We start from the raw sequence: 27,088 nt of genomic DNA, 5'->3' as shown, positions 1-27,088 counted from the left end.
CGTTCTGACGGGTCCTAAGGCAGGACGGGAGTGGCCTCCCGTCTCAGGCCCGTGTCTGCCGCACCCGCCCTGGTCCTCGCCGCCCGCCCGGTACCTGAAGAGCTCTGCAGCCGCCCTGGGGACGATGCCCGTGTCGCCGCGGGGTTCCGACGGCAGGGCCAGCTCCTCCTGGCAATGCGGGCCCAGCATGGTGAAGCTCTTCCCGCTTCCCGTCTGCCCGTAAGCCATGATGCAGACATTGTACCTGAAATGCAAGCCAGACTTCAGGGCAGAAGGACACGCGGAGGGCCTGGCGCCGCGACCGGACTGAGAAGAGTGTCCGTGTGAGTGATTGCCTCTGAATCCTGCTTCCCGAAAAGCCCGTCCTGCGTTTAACTACACCTGTCTTCGGCATAACCCGCCCCTGTGGCTGTCTGGGTGCACACGGATGGTCATATCCGTGTTCACACACACATGCATCTCGGGACACCTGTGTCTCCTAGGCAGCTCTGCAGTTCCTCACGGGAGACCACGAGGAGACCACAGCCCGCCCGAGGAGTCCTTCCTGAGCCAGGCCCTCCTCCCAAACTCCACTCATTGCAACGTCTGGAGTCACCTGAAATAAGTTCATCTTCATAAAATCAGGCTAACGAGAATGCACACGAAGTTTGCATCTTTGCCTTTGATGTCTTAAACATATTTTCCCCGTTACATTTTAAAAAATAATTTTGCTTGTTTTTGGCCCTGCCGGGTCTGCACTGCTGCTCGGGCTCTTCTCTGGGGGGCTGAGCCGAGGCTCCCTGCTGGGTGCGGAGCGCCGGCTCCTCCTGGAGGCAGCTTCTTGAGCAGCAGAGCTCGGGCTCAGGGCGCATGGCCTTCAGTACTTGTGGCCCTGCGCTTGGTTGCTCCGAGGCTCGTGGGACCTTCCCGGAGCAGGAATTGAGCCTGTGTCCCCTGCATTGGCCTGGGAGGGCCCTGAGCGGAGTTGAGCGGCGGGATCAGAACCTCCGAGTGTGGGGCCTGCCTTTGGGGTCTCCTCCCCCCGGAGGTGGATGGGAGTCTGGGCTCAGCTTCAGCCACTTGCGGGCCAGGGCCCTGCACCTCTGCGGCCACGCGTGTAAAGCTACAGCGCAGACTGACTTCACGTATTCCTCTAGACGCTTCCCCTCTTCTCACGGACCTTCTGGGCTAACAGTACAGGCGGAAGAAAATGTTGAGATCCTTCAGTGGCCCTCGTCCTCTGTGAGGCCACGTTCCCTCAGTTGAAAAGACGATGGGAACCAAATGCGAGGTCGAAAACCCATCACGGGCCTCTCTGCCATCACCCTGCGTTTCTCTTCTCCCAGAGCCGAGAGGACTCCAGGCATTTGTAACAAACCCCCCGGCATCCCACCTCTCACACCTTCCCTGAGAGATGCGCGTGTTTGGGGGTGGGGAGGGGAGTGCCTTTGCTGGGACAGAGGGGCATCTGCAGGGACCTTCCAGACCACTGAGGGATAGAGAGGGGAGACACAGCCCAGGACTCGACATGCGCATCTGCTTCATATTTACAACAGGCAGAGACCATGTTAACCACGATGACATTTTTTATTTCTGGAATCTGCTTACTTGAAAGATGCCTACTTAGGAAAAAAAAAAAGAGAGAGAAAAAGATTCTCCTGTCGTTTCCAACAGAAGAGCTCTTTTTGTCAGATGGACAGAAAAACCCCAGTGCTCCAGCGGGTGGGCCAGGTAGGCGTGAGCAGTGGGCGACACGTGGCTTCTGCGCTGACCTGACTGTTGGGGTCACGGGTCTCCCCACACCCCCTGAGGTCAGAGGCGGCCACACTGTGGCTGGGTCCCACCCTGCCATTACAGTCCCCATTTCACTGGTGCTGGGCAGGCACAGATCTGCCTTCTTCCGGATGCTAGATGTCAACTTCCACATCAACCCCAGATTCCTCAAAATGCCCTGAAGTGGAAAGTCTTGCTCTACTGGGTCTCAGCTAAGCCGACAGAGCTGTGCACGGCACTGCCAAAAGTGACCTTTGTCCCTAGGTCATGGCCACTGCCTTGGGAGCCAGCAGCAGTGTCCACGGGGAGACGCTCCTTCCCACCGGGACAAACCCCTTGATTTGGTGTCAGCCTCCTTAACAGACTTTACAGGAGGGCTGAAATGCACAAAGAATCCTGGAGAGAAGGCAGCTGCCCTCTCAGTCTGAAGACAACACGTGAGACACGTGACTTGAGGGGAGGATCGTCAGTGTTCCTGCCTGGAGGATCCCGTGGACAGAGGAGCCTGGTGGACCACGGGGCACAGGGTCTCAGAGTGGGACCCGACTGAGCGTGTGCGCTCTGCATGCGACGTAACGGGATGATCATCTGGACCCAAAGCACCGTGTTCCTTTAACAGTTACTCCTCCAATCATGTCTCCGCCTCCTCCCAGGAAAGGGCCGTGGGTGCTGGGCCGTGGGTCTGGTCTACACGCGCACAAGATACTCCGACACCAATGCCAGACCCTCATGTAGCAGGGGTGAAATCTGCTGCCGTTGACCTCCCACTGCGATAATCGGCCTTGGAAACGTTTGCACTCACCCATCCAAGAAGGACGTGAGAAGGGGGCACACGTCCTCAAACACCGCTCTCTGAGACTCCGCTGGGCCGTAAACTCTGAGAGGCAAAGGGAACATGGTGCATTATTGGAAGAAAATGTAAGTAAGTAAAGCAAGTGTGAGTCAGTCAGTCACGCGCAACTCTTTACGACCCCACGGACTGTAGCCCACCAGGCTCCTCTGTCTGTGGGATTCTCCAGGCAAGAATACTGGAGTCAGTTGCCATTTCCTTCTCCAGGGATCTTCCCAACCCAGGGGTCGAACCTGGGTCTCCTGCATTGCAGGCGGATTCTTTACCAGCTGAGCCACCAGGGAAGCCCTGAGCTTTACTTTATTATCCAAATACAGAAACCTGAGAAAAACATCCTTGCGTACTTCTCATAGGAATCCCAACACAGTCAATATTCTTTTTTTTTTTCAGCAATAAAAGATTAATTTTATTACTTTTCAAGCTAACAGAGGTTAAAGAAGAATGAGAATTGCTTCCTCTGTTATAAAAATGTAATAAGCATAAGCAAAGTTATAAAGGCTTGCAAAGCAGAAAGAAAAGCAAGCAAGAAAAAAAGGATATCATATAATTATCGCATAACTAAATGAGTTCCACTTAAGTGGGTCCAACAGTAAGGATGTAAAAATCATACTGTGGAAACATTTGATATGTAAAACTTAATTTTTACGTTCACGCTCTTAAAAATGTTTTCCTAGGCCTCAGGTTGGATCAGCTGAACGTTAATACACAAAATGGGACTGGAATGCTGGCTATGACAAGGCAATCCGGTGCGGTTATGTATTTATAAACATGTACGAATAAACCAAAGTAGGAAGTGACTTCCAGAAACCGTGGTTCACTGCACAGCATTGAACACAATGGGAACAGCGCGGGCTGGGAGAGGCAGGGCCGGCGCCCAGAGCTGACGAAGCCACGGTGGGTCGTGCGTGAACCAAACGTGCTTGGCTTTTAAGCTTCGTTTTCTGAAACACGGGTTTTTATTTCGCTGGAACCAAAGCTTTCTCTTCTTTCACTTTCAAACTGTGTCCTAATGCCCAGTGGAGCCAGTTCATCTCTAGAAGCAGGGCTGGTTTTCCACTTCAGGGGCCTTCCTCATAAAACGCTGCTCGCTGAGCGCGAGGACGTTTAGAGCAGTGGACCGTCTGAGCTCTTACTTGTCACCCCAAAATCCCACCAAATAGCAAAAGCAGGAAGAACGGTGAATGCGTCCAGTCTGTGCATCGCCAGCTCCGACAGTCACCCGCCTCCTGACCTCATCTGAACCCCGCCTGGAACCCTCTGCAGCTGACTCAGGTCCAGCTCGTCCATAAGCGCTCCCTGCCTACCTCCGAGGGATGACGACTCTTCAGTAAGTCATCACAGTGTTACCACCGTCACACTTGTAAAAACTAACACTAACTCCTTAATGTCATCCAAGAGGAGGGCAGTATACACATTGCTCCAGTGTTCTGACGGTTTGTTTTTCCCATCGGTTTTTAAGTGTCATTGCAGCTGGTCGCACAGAGTCGGACACGACTGAAGCGACTTAGCAGCAGCAGCAGCAGCAGCAGCTGGCCGAATGTCTTCACAAATGTTCATGGGTGGCAAAGTCCTTCTGAATGGGAAACATTTTAGGCTTCATGCACATCTTATTTAAAGAGACACTGGAGTCCTTCTCACGAAGGAGGAAAGGCCTCTCACAGGCCTGCTGCCTGCTCCGCTACTCAACATAGTACTGAGCCCTGTCAGCTAACTTAGGGACCCTCAGATCGCTGAGCAGAAGGACACGCTGGCTCTGCTCAGAGCCGATTCGGCCAGACATCCCAGCAATCTGAAGCTGAATGATGAGACAGTTACCACATCAACAAGAGGGTTTAGTAAAGTAGCAAGTGGTGCAATTCGTGAGCAAAAACCAACAGCATTCAGGCTTACTAACTAAACGAGCTCCCAGGTATAACGGGAGAAAGATGGTACACGAGATAGGAAAACGAAAATTTAAAAACCCTAGGCAGGAATTTGAAAAGAAATGTCTAAACCCTTTATGAAGAAAACATGAACCACCCCTGAAAGACACGTAATTCCACGTGAATGAGCGAGCAGGCATTCGGCACTGTGTTCTTGGCTATGAAGTCTCACCATGGAGATGTCCCCACCTCACCCAGTTCACTGGGTCCCGTCCCAAGTGGGTCGTGAGATCCGATCCATGTAAGAAATCGGACCGTGCAAGTACCAGAGCCTGTGGGCGTATTCCTGTGTGACCCAGGAGGCTCCCAACTATGATTACGATAAAGGGAGGCAAAGACCTTTTAGGTGGCTGAACGCTATCAGGCGCGAGGAAAAAGATACAAGTGACTGTGAGGGAAATAGAGGCAACTCAATCACAGACAAAAGGTTGATTTCCCTAATATATAAAGTGCCCCTAAAAATAGAGAAGAGCAAATTTAGAATATAATAGAGCATTCCTTAAACTTCTAATCAATTCCTTACATTAGAAATCCTTTCTATACTTTCATGGAAAAACAGCTAGAGATAGGAAGACTTTGCAGAAACACGTCAGAGTCACAGGAAGGACGTTGGACCTGACCTCCAGGGGCACAGAGAGATGCCGTTTCTCCCCACGGCCAGCAGCCAACCTGGGGCCCACACGGGCTGGGGACACGGAAGGTCAGAACGGGGGTGGAGCGGGGGGCGGAACGCAGGCCGGGGTGAGGGGACCCTTCTCTGCTCCTGGCTCCTCCCGGTCAGCTGGCTGTGGAGGCCCAGGGCCTGTGCCTCTGCCCGCCCCGCCCTCCCCTGAGCTGGACGCTGGCCGAAGGGACGGCCTAGCCTCGTCCGCTCCGTGGGTCCCAAATAGCGTCTTGCTCGTAATGGGCTCAGTCGACGCTGGAGCGGCTACACCTAGAAACTACTGCAAATATGTTGGCAGATACATCACAGCATAAAGAGACACACAACAGACAAGCACAGCCAGGAGGCCTCAGCTGCCTGCTGCACAAACTATCCTCAAACAATAAAAGTGACCGATTTTTCCCACTGCATTTTGGGTCAGTTCCTGTCACTTTAAAAATAATACTATTTTCTGTACTCTGGAGAGACCACTTTCTCCCGACCCTGGGTCCACTGACAGTTTCCTAAAAGGCAAGGAGTTGAGTGGGGCTTCCCTGGTCCCGTGGCCAAGACCCTGCATTCCCAGTGCGGGTTCCATCCCGGCTCAGGGAACTAACTCTCACGTGCTGCGTGCCTCAGTGAAGACCACGGATCCCACGTGCTGACTACAGCCCAGCACAGCCAAATAAATAACTGGACGTGACCCTGGAGCCAAAAGCAGCTGCGTCGGTGCCCTCGCAGTGTCCTGGGTCAGAGCCGGGCGGGGCTGTGCGCCTCCCGGTGGCTGATCCCCAGGGCAGCATCGTGCCTGCGTGCTCCCGGGGTCTAAACACCCGAGGAGCCCTGAGCAGACAGCACGGGGACGCCCACCCTGAGGGCCCCTCACCCCCGACCAGACAGCAGGGAGACCACCACCCTGAGGGCCCCTCACCCCTGAGCAGACAGCACGGGGACCACCCTGAGGGCCCCTCACCCCTGAGCAAACAGCACGGGGACCACCCTGAGGGCCGCTCACCCCACCCGAGGGAGACGGGGAGATGCTCCCCTCCCACGTCGTGAGGGCAGACGTTTGCGCTGAGCCCCGTGTCCTCGCCCGTCCAGTGGTGACAGAGATGTGCTAGCATCTCTGTTTACAGTGACAGATCTTTTTGACTCTCCTTCAGGTTCTGCCACATTCGTCTCTTATTCTGAAGCTCTGTCACTTTCAGGGCTGTGAGTCCTCTCAGCGTGGACTCCTTTGTTATTAGGAAATGACCCTCTTGCTCCCGGGTAATATTATTATTTATCTGAAATCAAGCCAAGAGGAAACAGACAGCCTGCTGATGAGGGCGAAAGAGGAGAACGGGAAAGCTGGCTTAAAACTCAACATTCAACAGGCTGAGATCATGGCATCCAGTCCCATCCTTTATGGCAAATAGATGGAGAGACAATGGAAACAGTGAGAGACTTTATTCTCTTGGGCTCCAAAATCACTGTGGACGGTGACTGCAGCCATGATGTCAAAGATGCTCGCTCTTTGGAAGAAAAGCTGTGACCAACCTAGACAGCATATTAAAAAGCAGAGGCATCACTTTGCCGATAAAGGTTCCTATAGTTAAAGCCATGGTTTTTCCAGCTGTCACGTACAGATGTGAGAGTTGGACCATAAAGAAGGCTGAATGCTGAAGAACTGATGCTTTCAGGCTGTGGTGCTGGAGAAGACTCCCGAGAGTCCCTTGGACTGCTAGGAGACCAAACCAGTCAATCCTGAAGGAAATCAGTCCTGAACACTCACTGGAAGGACTGATGCTGAAGCTGAAGCGCCAATACATTGGCCACCTCATGTGAAGAACTGACTTCTTGGAAAAGACCCTGATGCAGGGAAAGACTGAGGGCAGGAGGAGGAGGAGGATGAGAGGGTTGGACGGCACCACCGACTCAGTGCACACGAGTCTGAGCAAGCTCCGGCAGACAGTGAAGGACAGAGGAGCCTGGCGGCTGCAGTCCGTGGGGTCACAAAGAGTCAGACACGACTCAGCAACTGAGCAGCAACAACTTTGATATGAATAGAGTCACTCCAGCATGATTTGTTTTAAATGGTTTGTTTATTTGATTAAATCAGGATCCCCCTATCACAAGTGACAGATAGGTGTGTTAAAGTCTCTCTGAAAAAATGTCTGGTATTTTAAAAGTCCTCCAACAGTGCAGTCTACTTTCTGGGGCCGCAGCCCTGTGCCCGCCGACCAGCGCACTGCGTTGCCGCCTGCCCGGGAGGGCGAGCCCTCACTGGGAAATGCCCCAGCAGCCCCGGCAGACACACCAGCCCCGCCCCCACCAAGTGCTGCCCTGGCGGTAAAGCGTCTGCCCGAAATGCAGGAGACCCGGGTTCAATCCCTGCGTTGGGAAAATCCCCTAGAGAAGGAAATGGCAACTCACTTCAGTATCCTTGCCTGGAGAACCCCATGGACAGAGGAGCCTGGCGGCTACAGTCCGTGGGGTCACAAAGAGTCGCACATGATGGAGCGACTGACATTTTCTCCCCCATCACCTCCCAGCAGCCACTAGAGTTCAGTCTTGTCCAGAACGTCTGTAAAGGAACGAGTCCCAGTGAACCTCTGGGTCTGGCCTCCGCTGCCCACGACGGTGGTCTGTCCTCCCTTTGGGCTGCAGTCCGTCCCCGGGGCCCTCAGGCTCCACCTCCCACCGGCTGAGGACAGCTGGCTTGTCCCCGGTTTTGTCGGTCGTGAGTGAAGCAGCTGTCAACACCCACTGTCACGGTTTGTGCAAACATGAGTGTAAACATTTCCGTGAGTCTTGGGTGAATGCCCGGGAGAGGCTGCTGGGTCCAGTGGTCAGGGGTTTACTCCTCCGCCTGCCATCGCCTTGGGCTGTCAGCGCATTTCCCACGTAACTGGACCTTGAGCCTCCGTCCTTGGAGTGATGTCTGTTTGGGTGTTTTGCCGGCTTGTTCACTGGGCTGTCTGTTCTCTGATTTTCCAGGGTTCTGTGTGTATTCTGGATCCGGTCCTTTGTAAGCTATGTGATTTCCAAATATTTTCTCCAGTGTGTGGCTTGTCCCCTCATCCTCTTAACAGTATCATAAACAAAATAGAAAGTTTAACTTCTGACTCTCTCATGGATCATGCTTTGGGCACGTTTCTGAGAACCCCATCTTCACCCAAGGTCACGAAGGCTTCCTCTATGCACCTTCTAAAGCTGGTGGTTTCAGGCTTGACACTCAGCTTCCACTTTACTTCATTTTTGCCAAAGCTGTGACATCTGCACAAAGACCCTTTCATTTCTGCCCGGGGACGTCCAGTTGTCCCAGCATCACCTGTGGAAAAGACTGACCTTTCTCCACTGAACTGCCTTTGCCCCTTTGCAACCAGTCAAAATGATAGGATGAATTGTGCCTTTTGTTAACCAAACCCTGGTGCAAGGTTTCCATTCGTGTGACTTTGCTCTACCTGTCGTCTCGAAAAGCACTTACCTTTCAAACGTGTATGTCTTATTAATCAAAGCGTGGCCAGGCCGGTTGCACTCCACCAGGACAGTCTCCTAGTAGAAAAGAGTTAAAAAAAAGCAAGCTGTCGTCCCCGAAGGGCTGCATTAATAGTGCTGAGCAGAGGGGGCAGAGCGCGGCCCCTGGGCCAATCGGGCCGATGGCCGCTGCTGTAAACAGGTTCTGCAGGGACACAGCCCGCCCTGTCTGCAGACGGTTTGTGGCTCAGTTTTCCTCCATAGAATGAGTAACTGAGACACAGGCCAAATGGTCCCAAGGACGGTGAGGTTCACTCTGGTTTTTTAGAGGGAAAGCCTGCCAGGCTCTTGATAGAAGCGAGTCAAGTCTACAGAGAGACTCGCACACCACTCCTCCTCTGCCCCGGGCCTGGGCAGCCGGCCCCGGCGGCTCTTTCAAGTGAGGCGGCGTCAGACTTCCCGGGGCCAAAGGAATCTTTCTCAGATATTGTTATAATTCAGTTACGACCGGTGGATTGTTGTTCAAACACATCAACTTTTGATCTGGCTAAACTATTTTCTTACACAACATCCTGTACGGAGAGAAGCCAAGGCGATCTGTGAGCAAGAAAGGAACCTGAGTTTCTCTCGAGCAAAGGAAGGACAAGCCACTGGAGCCGGTTCCACTTCTAAAACAAAACGTGAATCATGCGAACACAACATAGAAAAGGGAAGAATGAAAGCCCCAGAGCTGCAGGGATGCGAGGCCCGGGGGCACCTGAGGTTTCCGTGACAGCAGTCAGAGACGCTAGAGGGGGGCGCGCTCCAAGTCTTACTGACATCGTCTTACCAGTATCACCAACTAACATCAGTGTGCGTGGCGGCCGACTCACGCAGTCGGGTCCGACTCTTTGTGACCCCGTGGACTGCAGCCCGCCAGGCTCCTCCGTCCATGGGATTCTCCCAGCAAGAGTACTGGAGTGGGCTGCCATTCCCTTCTCCAGGGGGTCTTCCCTGACCCAAAGATCAAACCCAAATCTTATGCTTGGCAAGTGGATTCTTTACCAACTGAGCTGCCAGGGAAGTATACACACACGTTAATATTTATTTTAGTAACGCTGGTGTCACACCTATATACGTGTGTGTGTCCGGGCAAGAGTGCTGGAGTGGGTGCCATCGCCTTCTCAATACACATCCAAAATGTGGCCTATTTGGGTTTTTTTGCAGGCCAAAACGGTTTGCCTGTCACCCCGGCCACTGGACCTGGAGTCTGCCCAGCAGCCTGGGCCCCGAGCCCCCGCCCTGCGGCAAGCCTTCATGTTCCTGCTCCCTGACTGTGGGGCTGCTCCTTTAGCACCAGCCAGAATGAATCCCGGTGCCCCAGGAGGTACGGTGCAGGCATGCCCCCCGTCTGAAGACAGGCTGAAGTCTACAAATGCCTCGGGCTTAACCACACAGAATTGTGTGAGAATTGCTAAGGTGTACAGTCTCACCCCAAAGCTCCAGGTCACCATCTGAGGACCATACAAAGCCATGAAGACCACCCCTTCCCCAGGAGGTCCCATGACCCCTCAGGATGCCATCCCTGGGCGTGATCGCTGGATTTAACCAGCATCCGAGAGGCCGCCGAGGGCAGGGCTTCATTTTCGCAGTCGCCGCGTCCGAGTTCTCCCCAGCCTGTCCTACGTTGTCCCCTCACGACACCGCACACCCCGCCTTCTCACAAAGAAGCATCCAGAGTAACCCCTCGTATCCAAATCCTCATGCCCTTGAGCCTTAGACATCCTCTCGAGTCCAGACACCAGGGTTCATCCCCAGAGCTCACTTCACAGTCCCTGCCTTGTGCAATCACAAGGCTCCAAAGGAACAGCATGCTCAGCGTCAGCCATCAGTAATGCTATCTCCCTTACATTCAGCTGCTTCATCATCTATTTCACTTGGATGCAATTCCCTAGGAAGCTTTCAAAGCATATAGGGCGTAAAATTCTTACTCATCAACTCGGTCCTGTAGTCTTAGAGCTAACAGCAAATTTTAATTGTGCTCCCACGTTTTACAGAAAGAAATCTGGGGCTGAGAAGGGTCGCCAGGCACATTCAGGAGGGAAGCCAAGCCTCTGGTTCCCTCGCCGCTTCCCCCCGACCCTGGCCGCTGTCGGGCTGTGTGGGTGGTTTCTAAGCCTTGGACACCTTTCTCTCCAAGGTCAGGGGTCTTCAGTCACGCCCTGGCCCCCCTGCAGCAGGAAGAGTGAGCCCACACTTTCTGGGACGTCACGGCAGATATTGGGGATCCCCACTGCACAGCACACGGCCTCGTGTTTGGGGGTGCTGCTCCTTCCCCTGTGACAGGCCATGAGTCTGCAGACCTGGAGTGACAACCTCTCCCAGGAGGGGACACAGGGTACCTTGACCCCCAAAAGACGGCCTCTGTCACCTCGCCCGTGCCGGGCCCCCTGCACCAACAGTTCCTGCACTCATGTGGCCAAGTCTCAGCAAACCCACGAGGCTAAAATACAGCTGAAGCCAAGTAGCGACTTCCTGGGAGCAAATACAGGCTGGTTCGTACCAGGTGATAGACTCAGAGAAGCTCGGGAATTAGTGAAATAAATACGCAGGCACAGATGCTGAATCACCTTAAATCTCCACGTTCAAAAACAGAGCAACCAGATAGCAAAACCAAAGACCCACAAAACTCACTATAAAAGTGAGAGACAGGCTTCCCTCCAACCTGCAGGCCCCGAGGGGGTGGAGAGGGGTCAGCTGGACGTGAGCCTGGGATAAATCCACGGCAGCAACAGGGTCCTCCCTGAGACTGGACAAGCGGGACCTGAAGCAGCTCCCGGTGGACAGAGATGGACCGGTCGGGCTCCAGGAGGCCAGCAGCGCATGAAAACCCAATGACACGCTTCCCTCCACACGCTCACGACCTCAGCAGGAACTTCACCGGTGGCCTCCGCAGGACGCTGGGAGCTGCCTCTCGGCTTGAGAGCCGATCAGTTACAGGGAAGGAGCAGTGCATCATCCAGCGTCCCTGGTGGAGGGCACCGCCGGCCGGCCAGGAGTGGGGACAGCGGCTCGGTCAGAGGCTCCAGTGAGAGCCCACAGCCCCAACCACCACCTTCTTCATCCCCATGCTGCCGCCCCACCAGAGCCCCACCAGAGCCCCCGTCTCCTGGGATCGAGCTGCCCAGCCAAGCCTGAGGTCCTGACGTCCACTCCTCGGACGTGCAGAAGATACAGCGGTGCGCTGGGCGGCAAGGGCACGCTGTCACGTGGACGGTGGGAGAAGCCCAGGCCCTGGGCCGAGACTGCTGGACAGACCAACGGTCAGGGAGAGGGGGAGACGAGGGAGGAGACTCAAAGGCCAGGCGGCTCGAGGACTCGGCCTGAACGCGGGCGAGACTGAGCCGTGGGGTTAAGGGAGGTGCCTTGGGCAGCAGAGCACAGGGACCCGGAACCAGGCGGGCCGGCAGGCGGGTTTGTAGGAGCTGGACCTGCACGCGGCTGGGGAGGCTGCCCTGCCGGAGCCAGCTTCCAGCAAGGCTCGCCTCAGCTCCGCCAGCACTTCCTTTCTTTCGTCCCCCTTGCCTGGAGCAATGCACAATCAGGCCAGCATGTTCGTATTATGTTGCTTTGTTTTTAATCTTTCTTACTTGGTCCGAGACACGTGAGATGCTCCCAGGCCAGGGATGAAACCCGTGTCTCCGGTGTTGGCAAGCAAGTTCTTTACCACTGAGCCTCCAGGGAAGCCCTTGCAGTGTGTTACTGCTTAATTGGCTTTTTAAGAGACATTATCCTGTATGTGAAGGGCTTACGAACCCATTTGCATTCCCACGGTGAACCTGGGTTAAGGCCGATATTGGCAAAAAACTGTCTCAGTCTCTGAATACAATCTGCCCAGAAGCAAATCAAGCTGGAAACGCGCTTCCACCTCTTCATCCCCTCACGACAAGTATGTTTGGAGAGCTGCCCGAGCCGGAAGCTGAACGGAGCCTCCAGGGAGCAGAAGGGACGCGCGCCTGCCTGTCTGGCAACACAGACGGGCTTCACCACAGAACTGCCTGAAATACCACAAAGAACCTCCAAGAGAAATACAGATGCGGTGAGACTGCAAGGGAGAGCGTCCTCGTGAGGCCGGACAGCAGGAAGGGCCTTCCTGAGGCCGTGATGCTCACACGGTGTGCTGAGGATGTGTAGGGGAGCCAGGTGGGGGTGGGCATCAGGATGGGACGGCATGTGCCAGGCCCTGAGGCGGTGTGGGGTGGGGTTGACGGCCATCGGAGGGACAATGAGAACCCTCTCTGGAGCATTTGTGTTTGAGACGCAAATGGGCCATCTCACGCTCTCCCGGCCAAGCCAGAATCTCTTCCTCCACATCAAACAAGCAAACCAAGCAAGAGACACAATGGGCAGCCCTGGCGACCCAGAGCCGGCACAGAGGCCGACTCCGTCTGGGACGGGCTTTATTTGTAGGCTGAATCCAGAACCCTGCAATGTGGAATCGGATCGCAAATCAAAATCAAGCGCTAAAGGACTTCCCTGGGGGCCAGCAGTGAGCAGTCCGCCTTCCAATTCAGGGCACACGGGCTCGGTCCCTGGTCCGGGGACTAAGACCCCACCTGCTGCAGGGCACGAGCCGCCACAAACACGCAGCTCAGCCGAAAGCAAGAAACGCAGAGCTGCACCACACGCCCACGACAAATGCAAACTCGCGCCGGACTCCTGGGAATAAAAGCACAACGCGGGAGCCCAGAGGGCCAGGGTCACGGGCAGACCACTTGCGTCCTCAGCACCTTCAGTGGCAGGAAGGCCTTTAACAGACGGGTCAAGTGAAGGTGAAGCGTGACTTGGATTCTGCCGGTTTCCTAAAGCACAATCCGAAAGGCCCCAGTGGAAAGAAACTTTATCTCATCTTGATGGGTAAAACATTTTCCTAAACCCTCCAAGTTCCGAGTGTGAAGACTCAGTGGAGTCTGCCAGGACGGGCGGGGACCACGAGGAGGATGAAGATGTAACCAAACCACAGAGGGAGCCCCGTCACTGGGGGCGGGGCTGGGGGGCGGATGTGCCCCCACAGGAAGCTCCCCGCAGGGACCAGATGCCCTCAGAGCTCGGGAGACGTAGGAAAGGCAGTAGCTTAACCACTTAGAAATGGAGGTGGGGGCCGTACGGTCGTCCCGAGGACTCCCTTGACTCAAACTCCTAATGATGAGGATTAGCTGGTCTTCTGCTCAACCCCACGACACTCATACTGAAAGCAGCCTACAAGGCACCAAACAGCAGAAGAAAAGTACTGAAAACAAGGAGTTTAAAATGCTTATTTTATACGGAATTTCATAATCAGCTGCAACAATTTTCATGGTTTCTTTATTTTAAAAAATTAAGCTATCAATCCATTAACTGAAACTACTTTAAAAAGAGTTGCTGAGACTTCCTGTCAGTCCCGGGGGCAGGGTTTGACCCCTGCTCAGGGAACTAAGATCCCAAATGCCTGACTGTGAGGCCAGCAAAAAGAGTATATTTTAAAACAATAAAATAAAATGAAAACAAAAGAGTTGCTCAAGTTTATAATATGTTTTCACAATAAGACTGATTCAGACAACGGGCCTGGCAGACAAGCGCCGAGCCTGAGGGCAGTCAATGCAGCCCAGGACTGGTCACCTTCCAAGAGGCCGCTGTACTCTAAAGGGCCTGGACTTTCACGTTCAATGACAATGGTCAATAACGGAGCTAAAACTGTAGCAATTCATTTTGTGATGGTCATAATACAGCTAGGACATCTTTTAAAACTTTAATTTATGGAGACTTTCAGACACACACAAAATTGGATAGGGCAGGACAGAGGACCCTCACCCAGTATCTTTGGGCTTCCCTGTGGCTCAGACAGTAAAGAACCCGTCTGCAATGCAGGAGACCGGGTCCAACCCCTGGGTCGGGAAGATCCCCTGGAGAAGGGAATGGCTACCCACTCCTGTACTCTCGCCTGGAAAGTTCCATGGATAGGCTACAGTCCACGGGGTCGCAAAAGAGTCAGACACGACTGATATTTTTCACCTCCAGGATGCGTTCACTAGAATCTCCAGTGAAGAACTTTCCCTCCTCAGTGATGCGTTTGCCCTGAAACGAGTTCATCAGGAAGGGCCACAGAAGGTCTCCTTCTTTCTTTATCACGTCTCAGAGTAAAGGACCCACATGCCAGTGCTCTCCCAAGCTGGTCAACGAGATCTAAAAATAGTAATAGCTGTGAACTGAAGGTTTTCGTAAGAGCATGTTATTTTGGTCTGCGTCATTCACCCCCTAAGCTCCACTGTTCCGTCTGACACCCGTGGGTGCTCTGTTAAATAGGCTCTGAGTCCTCCAGCAGGAAGTCCTGACCCTTCCCCTTCCCCTGTCCCAGGCTCGTCAGGACCTGTGACCCATGACCCCTTAAGGAACCCCACCGCCCTGCACCCACTGCTGCTTCTGGCCTTTTCAACAGATAAATGTGAGCAAAGAAAGTGAAGTGAGAGTCACTCAGTCATGTCCCACTCTTTGCGACCCCATGGCCTACACCATCCATGGAATTCTCCAGGCCAGGATACTGGAGTGGGTAGCCTTTCCCTTCTGCAGGGGATCTTCCCAAACCAGGGATCAAACCCAGGTCTCCCGCATTGCAGGTGGATTATTTACCAGCTGAGCCACCAGGGAAGCTCAAATATGAGGAAAATTGGGCTTTAAAGGGAAAAGACAATTATGAGTTCATAACAGAAGTGTCTGTTTTAAATTTACATGACTAAGTTCATTCTTAACTATTCGTTTTATACTTGCACTTCTTTCCTGCAAATGTTAGGACTCACTCATGTGCATGGATTGACGTGGGGGCTGGAGAATTAATGAAAGGGGTGTGGCTTCCCTCCCTTAGAGCTACAGGCGAACAGCCTTATGGGCTCACATGGGACAGGCACCCAACGCCTCACGAATTCCACGTCTGATAGAAATCAAGAAACAGAAACATTAACTAAGAAAGCATCAATAAAGGAAGAGGTGCTTCCTATTCACTCAGCCTCCGAATCACTCAGCGGTGGCATATTTGAACCGTCAGACGGAACGCTCCCAGATATAAAGTGTAAGGAAGATTCACTCACGTCATCGACTGCGTGGACCACTCCTCCGGACACGGAGCTGAGGGATAAACAGCATGGAAGACACGCGTTACGATGGAGCTCCTGCCGCCCCCGTATCCCAGACTTCGGGCTCGCTTCCGGCTCCCCCCTCTCGGTCCCTGGCGTCCTGCGTCTGGGTCTCGACTTCTCTGTCCTTCCCTCCGCTCCCGCTCCCCTCCCCTTATCTTGGCGCATTTTCCCCACACACCTCCGCTCTGTTGGGTACTTTTGCATTCTCTAGCTGTGCTGTGGGACACGTACGTCTACATGTAAACGCCTCCTACACAGACAGCCCGAGTGGGGAGCTTGGGGTGACCGACACAAAGAAAGGCCTGCCGAGGTCTCTGCCCGCAGGAGCCCCAGTTCGCAACCGCAAACCCAGAGAGAGGCGACACGCGCCAGCGCTGGAAGTGAGTAACCGCAAATGACAGGAGAACGTGAAACCCAGTTCACGACGCCTCTCGGGAAGCTTCACCACGCTGAACAGCCCAGGGCGGTGCTGTCTGACAGACTTCTGTGATGATGAGCCGTCCAGCGGCGCACCTGAGACGTGGCCGGAGCAGCTGAGAAGCTACGCGTCCAGATTACTTAACTTTAATTCATTTAGTCACAGACCACCTGAGGCAGGGAGTGACCCCGTCAGGCAGCACAGAAGCAGATTAGTAATGCGACGGGGCCATCCGCAAACAGCACCCAGAGCACATTCACGGAGACGCCACGTTTCGGGACCGCTGGCTGCTGGACCGCGCTGCAGAGTTAGACACTCCACCACTTGTTTCACACGCAGGACTGACCGAGGGCTTCCTAAAGGCCCTCCAAGGCCAAGCGCTGCACTGTAGCTCGTGCAGAGAGCAGAGCGGACGGGCCTTCACAGAAGAAGGACGTGCGGGCGGGGCACCGGGAGGGCCTCGGTGAGTGCAGTCACAGGGGCGGGTGTGAGCGGCCACCGCGAGCCCTCGGGCGGGCCTGGCCCGACCCGGCAGGGCAGAGGACGCTGTGGGCTGAGTGGGACGCGGGCCGGGGAGGCCCAGAGTCAGGAGCTGCTCCGACGGGCCGCCCTGTGGAGACGTCCACCGGGCATGTGTTTCATCGGAGAAAGAAGGGAAAGTCAGGGTTATGATTTTCAAGGAAACGAACTTCAGGTAACTTGATGTCACCCGTCACCACGGACACTTTCTCTCAGTCGGGAGCTGAGTAGTGACCACCCCTGATCTCTGAGGGGCTCTGGGGGCAATCAGAGGGCAGGGACCAGCAAGAGCAGCCTGCACCACTAAAGGCTGCCCGAGCGCCTGGGCAGCAGGGCCCCTACGAACCCCTCTCTTTCTTGCTCAGATGTTTTGGCCGCGTTCAGGCACATTCCAGAGAGACTGGCAGCCACTCACTCACTCTTAGCAAGTCAGCTCCATCCAGAAAAGGGCCTCATCCAGAGACCAGAACATAGGAGGCAGGTGCCGCTTCTGTGCTCTGTCCCTAAACACACACATGTGTGTGCACACAACACACAACACACATGTGTGCACACAACACACATGTGCAGACAACACGCAACACACGTGTGCACACAACACACCACACACGTGTGCACACAATGCACACGCACACAACATACACACGTGTATGTTCACACACACAAATACACGTGTGTGCACATGTACGCACACAGAGTGAGGAAGCAGGTTACCTGTCTGGTGAGACCGGCTCCTGAGCCTCGTCATCAAAGGGCAGCAGAGGGCGGATCCGACAGTGGACTCTGATGTTGCCCTTCAGCTCCTGAAGCAGCAGGTTTCCTGTGAGCCTGGGAGCGCGTGGAACCCAGGGACCATTTCCTCGAAGAGCGTCTGCTAAGGACTTTCCCGAGACGTGAGCGCTGGACTTTCCCACAAGCCTCAACGAGTGAGAAAACCCCGCGGAGCAGGGAGTGTCTGTGTCACCTCAAATGACACAGACGTTTTTAAAAATTCACTCTTACATTTGCTCACGTGGCAGATGATTACCATGGGGCTGTGCACATCGAGAGGCTGCCGTGTAACCGCGCCCCGGGCTAATCTCTCAGGGATTCGAAAAGGCTTCTGAGCGGCTTGTCACCCAGACCCTCCCAGGGGTAGATGTGAGGAGACGATGCAGAAACAGAGACGAAGAATAAGCCCCTGAACCTCCACCAGCACAGCCCGGGAGCCACAGCTGCCTGCACCGGGACTCACAGAGTTGAGGCACCCGCTATCTTAGGAATTCACAGCAGGAGCGTGTTGAGTTTAGCCCCGTGGACATGGCCACGTTTCCACAGGGCTGTGCCTGGGTCCCTCCAACAGGGAGCTCCTGTCTCCTGGGTGAGCTCTGAGTCACCACTACACGCTTCTACTGGAGCCTTTGACCCGCGGCCCTTTGACAGCTTTGGGGCCACACTGAAGGGCCCTTCCTGGAGCCTCTGACCCTCGGCCCTTTGACAGCTTTGGGGCCACACTGAAGGGGCCCTTCCTGGAGCCTCTGACCCGCGGCCCTTTGACAGCTTTGGGGCCACACTGAAGGGGCCCTTCCTCTCCCAGCTTGTTGGAAGTCCTGCTCCTGCCTCCCCTGGAAACCTCCCTGCCTGCTCACCCTGCCAGCCCTCGCTTCTCCAGGGCATGTCCACCGTCCTCCTGACACGGCTGAGATCAACCCAGCCCTTCCGCGTCCTTCCTGAAGCGTCGTGTCGGGGACAAGAAGCACGTCTCTAGGCAGAGGGAGCCCCCTCCTTCTCGGAGGGGGCTTCTGTCTACACCACTGGGTAAACCAATAGCTTCCTTGGCAGCCATGGACACGAATGGCCAGCCCCCACCAGGACTCCACGGACACCCCGTGCCTTGGTGCCCAGGGGACTCTGGAGCCATCAGCTCCTCCTCCTCAGCTCCTCAGCCTTTGGAGACAGTCCCAGAAAGCAGGAGAAATAGCTGCAGGCTTGCCAGATGCCCACAAACATCCCAGGCCAGAAATCCGGATGCGGGGAAGAAGCCGCGGCTTCTCAGGGAGCTGTGCGGACCCTTGGGACCCAAGAGGCCTGGGGAGAGGTGGCCGCTGGACGAGGTGGGGGATGCCCGGAGGCGGCGGCTGAAGGGAGACCACCAGTCATCCGGGGGTTATCACAGCTGCGAGTGACAGGCGCGACCTCCCAGGACAGGTGGGCAGCCAGAGGCAGGTCAGAGGAGCCTGGAGGCCAAGAGACAGCGACCCCGGGGGACTTGTCACCCGAGCTTGGGCTGCAGGTCGGCCAGAGGGCCCACGAGTAGCCACAGTAACGGCGGCTCAGAGGGTGGGGGGACGCCGGCTCTAACTGCTGGTCTGCCTAGAAACGGACCTCGGCCCAGCCAGGTGGTGCTGGCGCTGGCGGGGCCACACCCGTCCCCACACAAGTGCCCGGTGTTCCGGGGACAGGCCAGGTGCAGCCTGCTGAAATATCTTGCTGTTCAACCTGTCTGCGATCAATTCCTTCCAAACTGGTATCTTCAAAGTCATCAATCTGCCTGCTTATTTCTATCGTCACATGTAATTAGGGCCCAAAGAGTCCGGGTCTGGACGGAGGCTGGAGCACATCCCCAGGCCTTGCCCAGCTGTCACCTCTGCACAGACACTGGCTGGGTGGACAAGAACTGGCGAGGAGGCAGGGCCTGCCCCCTGTGCCCGCGAGTGTCTCAGAGGCGGCTCAGGCTTTACTGGGCTCCTGTCCTGCTTGGGGGTCTCCGCCTCTGCAAACTGCTTCCCCATCCACGCCCGCCGGCCCGCCCGAAGGCCCCCCAGGTGCTGGGTGGTCAACTCCCACCACCGCATCGCCCAGCCTGGCCTGGGGGCCCAGCCCTGCCCCCGACAGAGCAGCCAGAGGACTGGGGAGGCGGCGGCCCCTGCGGGGGGACAGGGACCCCCACCCACACTGCCGCCGTTGTCAGGGTCGGGCGGAGGGTCACCCACCGCCAGGGCGTCCTGCAGCCGCCGCCGCTCCCGCAGCTCCTGCTGCCAGCGCTCTGTCACATCCCTCAGGGACTGCTCCAGACGCCCCGCCTCCGCCGAATAGGCCGCTGCAGGCAAGGTCACCCCGTCGGAGCAGCTCCCGAGGGCCCGGCCCCTTCCACCAGCCCTGGGTCCAGTGCGCTGCGGGCTGGGCCCTTGGCAGCCAGGGCACCAAAATACAGCCTGTGCCAGCCTCAGGGAAGGCCCTGGGTCTCAGGACAGCGGCCATGGACGCTCATCTCCATCCTGATGGCCTGTACCATGGTCTGGACAAGGGTGGGGGGCACAGGGTGGGTTCCTGGGGTGCCATGGTGGGGCAGGGGGCACTATGTGGGTTCCTGGGGTGCCATGGTGGGGTGGGGGGTACTAGTGGGTTCCTGGGCACCATGGTGGGGTGGGGGGGGTACTAGGTGGGTTCCTGGGGCACCATGGTGGGGTGGGGGGTACTAGTGGGTTCCTGGGGCACCATGGTGGGGGCCCTTACACAGAGGGCCCTGTTCAGCCACAGGTTAAGGTCAAGAGGTCAAGCGGTCACCCAGAGAGCAGGGACTCGGCCCTGCCCGTGAGCTGTCAGGCCCCCAGCACTGAGGGGGCTGGATGCCCAGGCCCCAGGCGGGCTGCTCGCGGCATCTTCGGTCGGGGTCTGTCTTACCCAGCAGAGCCTCGCAGTGGAGCTGGGCCGTCTGGACGGCCTGAACTATCTCAGAAAGACAGTCCCGATACTCCTCCTGGTAACTCTGGAGAAGACCCCGAGAAGAGGACCGAAGCGCCTCCATCTCTCGTTTCAGCTTCTGCAAAACAAGGACCCACACGACTAACATGATGGGCATGGCTGCTGCTCATCACAGCGCACTCACCGGACTTCCACAGGGTGAGGACACAGCCCGCCCCGGCACAAGGCACAACCACACACGGTCGATCAGACCCAGATCTGGTCAGGCCGTTGTCCTCAACCCAGACCCAGGCACGCTCGCCAGGCACACAGACACGCCCTGGCTCCCTCCCAGCACTGAGCCCAGACCTGGGGTCTGCACTTCACAAAGCAGCCTGGGTGGCTTTACACACTTGTGCAGCTGAAGTGCTTAAGAAAATCAGGTCTTTCACCAGCTTCCGTAGGAAGCGCAGCCCATGGCCCAGTGGAGAGTTCGACTGTAACGATTTTCCGCCTGCTGTTTACTTCCTGCGACAGGGGGCTCCCCTCCCGGGAACAAAGCTCTAATCTACTCCCCAGGCGTGAGAACAATGCCCGCCTGGGTTATAAACGTGCACAGCGGAATTCCAGGCACACAAACACTGGATTCCAGAGCCCCGGGAACAATGCGACAGCCCAGCTGAACAGCACTGAAATAACTTGGAGGTATGCTGGCGCGAAGACCGGTCCATGAAGTGAAAGGACGGAGGTGCTGCCCTTTAATACCAAACGCTTAACTCATGGACCCCTACCTGGGCTGAAACACACGTTCTTGGTCCCTTTCCTAAGTCTTTCTGGCTATAAAGTGGGGACCGTTTCAGTGTGTTTAGGAAACATTTTCATAAAACATCAAAACTAAATTGAATTAAATTATTTTCACTTTGTGGAACGCAGATAAAGTTATATACTTCACTGAAGGATGGATTAATTTTACCCAGTTGGAAGAGAATGAAGAATTAATTCCATACAAACCCATTCTAAATAAACTAATGCAGCTCATGCTGGGGGCGGGGCGGGGAACCACCCCAGGGCAAACTAACCCTATTAACAGATGGTGCTTCTATTGCTGCAATGATGATCTTTTTTCCTTCTAATCTTTACCCAGGTCACACTGTTTGTAACAAAAGGGGAACAGCGCTCGAAAGGCACCCACCCTGGAGAATCGCCGGCAGACTGTGTGCCTCGCCCCCCGCTCCTGCCAGGAGCCGCAGTGCTTTAAAGGAGGTGCTCTCTTGGATAATCTGCTGTGCTGCTGCTAACTTGCTTCAGTCGTGTCCGACTCTGTGCAACCCCATAGACGGCAGCCCACCAGGCTTCCCTGTCCCTGGGATTCTCCAGGCAAGAACACTGGAGTGGGTTGCCATTTCTTCTCCAATGCATGAAAGTGAAAACTGAAAGTGAAGTCGCTCAGTCGTGTCCGACTCTTAGCGACCCCATGGACTGCAGCCTACCAGGCTCCTCCATCCGTGGGATTTTCCAGGCAAGAGGACTGGAGTGGGGTGCCATTGCTGTACAAACACCATTTAATGAGATGTGTACGAGCCAGTTTTCTAACATTTGACGCGAAGCGTGGGTGAGAGCAACTGTGACGTATGAAATTCCACAACCAGGAGCATGCAGCACTTCGCCTTGCGGCCAAGACGCGTTTCCTTCCTGTCTCTGCATGAGGCCTCAATCGGACTCTGAGGTTTAGCCTTCTCTTTAGTTTCGGAAAGCAGAATGCCCACGGTGAACTGCGTCTACTACTGATTATAAAAATGGGAATCATTTTGTCGTTTAATAAACAAGACCACGCAGTCGCCTCTAATGGAAAGTCCACACGTAACACCCTGTGGGGCTTTGCTTCCTGAAACGAAGGCTGCTTGTGATTCCATGAGAGTGGATCGTCAGGCTTCCCTGGTGGCTCAGTGGTGGAGACTCCACCTGCCAGTGCAGGAGACAAGGGTTCGATGCCTGCCCGGGGAGGATCCCACATGCCGCAGGGCAGCAATGTCCGTGAGCCACAACTGCTGAGGCTGTGCTCGAGAGTCTGGGAACTGCTACCGCTGAGCCCCTGAGCCCAGCTCCTGGGGCTGGTGCGCCCTGGAGCATGTGTCCACAGCAGGAGAAGCTGCTGCAACGAGGAGCCCGAGCACTGCAACATGGACTCCGGCCTGAGCTGCTGGTGGGGAGGCCAGAGGCTCCCATGGTCTCTGGTGGGGGAGGGCCCACTTGCCACAACTGGAGAAAAGGCCGAACAGCAACAAAGACCCAGCACAGACAAAAATAAACAAGGAAGTTATTTTAAAAGAGCAGATCCACCGTGATAAACCACAATGGAAAAGAATATTTAGAAACCCGAACGTGCGAATGTGAGTGAATCACTTCTCTGTACAGCAGAGACTAACGCGACATTGTCAGTCAACTAAACTCCCATAACACAAACGCCGCCACGGCTGCTGCTGCTGCGTCGCTTCAGTCGTGTCCGACTCTGTGTGACCCCATAGACGGCAGCCCAGCAGGCTTCCCCGTCCCTGGGATTCTCCAGGCAAGAACGCTGGAGTGGGCTGCCATTTCCTCCTCCAGTGCATGAAAGTGAAAAGTGAAAGTGAAAGCAGAGCACATCTATCTTGACCCGCACGACTCACACAATTCCCCAGAAAATAACCACTCTCTCGACTGAACACAAACGCTCCTCCCGCGAGTGAAGACGGACCCCAGGGAGTCCTCACCTGGGCAGCGAGGCAGAGCCGGGTCAGGGCGGAGAGAGAGTGTCCTCGCCAGGGCATCTGCTCCCTGAGAAGTGCGTGTGTCTCTGCCCTGCGGTCCCTTCCGGTCACTTCCCAGGACTGTGGCCCAGAAGAGAGGAAAAGACAACTTAGAGCATTGGGACAGACACAGGGGCCTTTTCTCTGACGGAGACACTTCCTGATTGTCCGCAGGATGCCAATCTGCCCACCAGGAGCCACTGCCCAGGCCACAGGCAAGCTCAGGGGCCACAGGGCATCAGTTTAGTCGCTCAGTCGTGTCCGACTCTTTGTGATCCCATGGACTGCAGCACGCCAGGCTTCCCTGTCCATCACTAACTCCCAGAGTTTATTCAAACTCATGTCCATTGAGTCGGTGATGCCATCGAACCATCTCATCCTCTGTCGTCCCCTTCTCCTCCTGCCCTCAATCTTTCCCAGCATCAGAGTCTTTTCAAATGAGTCAGCTCTTCGCATGAGGTGGCCAAAGTATTAGAGCTTCAGCTTCAGCATCAGTCCTTCCAATGAACACCCAAGACTGATCTCCTTTAGGATGGACTGGTTGGATCTCCTTGCAGTCCAAGGGACTCTCAAGAGTCTTCTCCAACATCACAGTTCGAAGAAATCAATTCTTCAGTGCTCAGCTTTCTTCATGGTCCAACTCTCACATCCATACATGACGACTGGGAAAACCACAGCTTCAACTGTACAGACCTTTGTAGGCAAAGTAACGTCTCTGCTTTTTAATACGCTGTTGAGGCTTGTCATTGCTTTTCTTCGAGGAGAAGCGTCTTTTAATTTTATGGCTGTGGTCTCTGTTTGCAGTTCTCCCCAGAACTGCCAGCAGTGATTCTGGAGCCCAAGAAAACAAAGTCTGTCACCGTTTCCATTGTTCCCCATGGATTTGCCATGAGTGGTGGGACTGCAGGGCACCGGCCACCGAAACAAGCCTGCAAGGACCAGGCTGGGCGAGCAGGGCCCAGGTCAGCGCTGCTTCAGGGGCAGGGCGGGCGCAGCGGGAGCAGCAATTAGGAGGCCCCGGGGTGAGGGGAGCAGCCCACGGCCGGGGGCCCAGCGGGGGAGCCCAGAGGCCCCCACCATCTCCAGCGGGGGCGGGGCCTGCGGGCGACTCCCTGGAGGAGCCACAGGTGGTGGACGTCGAGGAGGACTTGCAGCCCAGGCGCATGTTCTGAAGGCTCACGCTGGTGCCTGCTGGGAGGACGGGGGGAAGGGGACAAGGCGCTCAGACTGCGGACGGCGGGCCCTCGTGGTCTGGACGTCAGAGCATCACCGTGTGAACAGCGATGGGTCAAACTCTCAGGATGGGACGGAAACACGGGCTCCGGCCTGAGCCGCTGGCGGGGAGGGCAGGGAGGCCCTGGGCACAGCCAGCCAGCTTGGGCTTCCCTTCGTTCCATTTGACTCCCACGGGCTTCTCTAGGTGTTCGCGCTCTCACACTACGTCCTCACGAGCCAGCGGACGCTGCAAAGTTTCTCCGCAGAACAGCAAGCTCACGTCCCCACGCAGTGAGAACGCGTGGTTAAACCACCCATGACCCCGCCTTACCACCTGCCTGGGAGACAGACACACAGCTCAGAAGCCACATGAGAGGTGGGCGCGCATTCCACTCCATCAGCGGAAACCGCTGCTTGTCTTCTGGGGCCGGGCAGAGGGCAGAGGAGATGGCCGGGGGTCCGGTGGGGCATCCCGGTGAGGACACAGGCCCGTCCTGTCCGGAGAGTGTGCTGGGGGCCCACACCCGGCTGGTGGGACTCCAGCCTCTGGGCAGGGGCACAGGGGACACTGGAGGTAATGCCATTTGCAGGGGGCACCAGGACAGAGGCCCCGAGGCGTGTGCTTGGAAGAGGGCACATGGACCCCGGAGGCCAGGCAGGACCGAGCGAGGGCGGGACCAGACGCTGAGCTCTGGGCAGAGGCCAACCGCCCAGGGGATGGGGCTTGGCAGCTGAGCAGCCGGTCTCGCGGGAAGGGCAGCCCTGCCCGGAGCGCCAGGGGACGCAGCCGACACAGTGTCAGACCCCGGAGGGGAGGAAGCCCCCACTGACACCAGAGGCCAGCGCCCCTGCCAGGACGAGGGGCCAGGTGGCAGGGCTGGAGGAGCAGAGGCTGGGGAAGAGGGAGGAGGTTTCAGATGTTTCTCAGGGAGGGCGACCCCCAGGGAGAGGGAGAGAACCAGGAGTCAGGCTGGATGAAGACCAACACGAACACAGGGCCCCTCTGGCAAAGGACATGCGGCTCGTCCAGGCGACTGCGAAACGAACACGGGAGTGAGTGTGAATCCTGGGAGGGCCGCAGTCCCACCATCGGGACGACAGCTGTCTCGGCCTGCACGGCAGGGGGTGAAAATGAGACCACCGTTTCGTGGCAGGTCCTTGAGTGCTGGACACACCGGCGCAGACACAGAGTCTGCTCCCACCGAGGCCGGGGGCTGAGCCAATGGTGTCGGATGCCGTGACAGTATGGGGGATGTGGGCCACAGAGACTGAGATTTTTCTGTCAATTTTCAGACAAGAATACAGGGACTCATAAATGCTCGAAATTTTACAGGCTGTATCTGACATTCTATATCTAATGATCTTACATGTAAAACAAGCAAAAAAAATTGTCTCAATGACAAACTGGAAAAATGGTTGGCATTCCGAAGCTCTCCCACTGGTGGGACGAGCTGTGGTTTGGAGAAGACACTTGAGAGTCCCTTGGACTGCAAGGAGATCCAACCAGTCCATCCTAAAGGAAATCAGTCCTGAATATTCACTGCAAGGATTGATGCTGAAGCTGAAGCTCCAATACTTCGGCCACCTGATGCGAAGAACTGACTCATTGGAAAAGACCCTGATGCTGGGAAAGACTGAAGGTGGGAGAAGGGGCGACTGAGGATGAGATGGCTGGATGGCATCACTGACTCGATGGACCTGAGTTTGAGCAAGCCCCGGGAGCTGGTGACGGACAGGGAGGCCTGGCGTGCTGCAGTCCATGGGGTTGCAAAGAGTCGGACGCGCCTGAGCAGCTGCAGAACAACCACTGGGGCTGATGGTGCAGACACATGTGGAAACCCCAAACACGCGCCGGGAGTTTATTCTCAGGTGTGAGCAGCCCCGGCCACAAGGGGTTCCAGGCAGTGACCTGCCGGGGCAGCCTGAGTCCAGGACGATGAGGCCGGGGAAACGCCGCAGAATGAGTTCAGGGTGTCGCCTTCCATCAGTTCGGGCCAGCTGGAGGCCGAGAGAAGCCATACAATAAGTGTGCTCAGAAGCTCCAGAAAATCACAGACTTGAAGGGGAGCTAATAAATTAATATGCGCTTTGTTTAAAGCTAGTGTGACTAGCCCTAAATTAACAGGCAGTTTTAGTGTGACTACATTTTTTCAGTGAAACAACAGGGTTATCTGCAGGGCGCCGGGAGCCTGAAGCTTGCTTCCCCCGGGGATGGTCGGGGGCCCTCCAGGGAGCGGGAGTGATTCAATGGGGGTGGGTGGGTTTTCTGTCGCCGCTGTAACAGCGCACCCCAAGCTGGGAGGCTGGACTGCGCCAACGTTTTCCTCCCGTCCTGAGGCCAGCCTTCCAAGACCCAGGGCAGAGCTGCGTGCCCTGCGAGGCCCGGGGGACCCTCCCCTCCACTGGTCCTGATGTCGTCAGGCCCCTCTTCTTGAGTCTTCCGCATTTCCCTCCTTTGTCCTCTGTCACCGCTGCCTCCGTCCTACAAGGCCCCACCCCAAATCCAATCCCGTCTGCAGAGGTCTTATCCCTGGTCAAGGTCACGTCCACAGTGTCCAGAATTAGGAGGGAACGGACATCTCTGGGGGCCACTTTCCAGCTGACCAAAGGTGGCCACAGCCAGTCACGTAGGAATAAGCAAAGCAGGATCCGCCAGCGTTCCCCATGTGTCAAAGCGAAGGACAAATCTGCAAGAGAAGTTGGGCAGCACTGC

General features: G+C 55.9%; 1 protein-coding gene and 1 long non-coding RNA gene across 5 annotated transcripts in view; one reads left to right on the top strand and one right to left on the bottom strand.

Moving 5' to 3' along the window:
• KIF25 (kinesin family member 25) overlaps positions 1 to 27,088 on the bottom strand; it is a 48,183-nt gene that overhangs the window by 8,946 nt on the left and 12,149 nt on the right. For 2 of the 4 annotated variants that reach the window (XM_086318746.1, XM_086318744.1), the window contains exons 1-8: positions 20,744 to 20,974; positions 20,375 to 20,513; positions 19,684 to 19,790; positions 17,426 to 17,514; positions 15,727 to 15,763; positions 8,637 to 8,704; positions 2,555 to 2,629; positions 95 to 244 (exon numbers count right to left, since the gene is read on the bottom strand). In XM_086318746.1, the coding sequence (XP_086174872.1) occupies positions 95 to 244; positions 2,555 to 2,629; positions 8,637 to 8,704; positions 15,727 to 15,763; positions 17,426 to 17,514; positions 19,684 to 19,790; positions 20,375 to 20,498 (650 nt within the window). In that variant the 5' untranslated portion in view covers positions 20,499 to 20,513; positions 20,744 to 20,974. Of the gene's footprint in view, positions 1 to 94; positions 245 to 2,554; positions 2,630 to 8,636; positions 8,705 to 15,726; positions 15,764 to 17,425; positions 17,515 to 19,683; positions 19,791 to 20,374; positions 20,678 to 20,743; positions 20,975 to 23,124; positions 23,242 to 27,088 lie in introns of those variants that run through there. The other 2 variants (XM_086318747.1, XM_086318745.1) reach the window with 2 other exon arrangements.
• LOC147366502 (uncharacterized) lies at positions 20,950 to 22,987 on the top strand. Its single transcript, XR_015133460.1, has 2 exons — positions 20,950 to 21,079; positions 21,519 to 22,987. It is a non-coding gene; the product is annotated as an uncharacterized LOC147366502 (long non-coding RNA).

This window comes from Bos grunniens, chromosome 9, assembly GCF_055505025.1.
Source record: "Bos grunniens cultivar Pamir isolate PY7600 chromosome 9, Bosgru_T2T1.0, whole genome shotgun sequence".
Classification (NCBI taxonomy): Eukaryota; Metazoa; Chordata; class Mammalia; order Artiodactyla; family Bovidae; genus Bos; species Bos grunniens.
The sequence above is the reverse complement of the archived record's forward strand: the minus strand, read 5'-3'. Positions and strand labels throughout refer to the sequence as shown.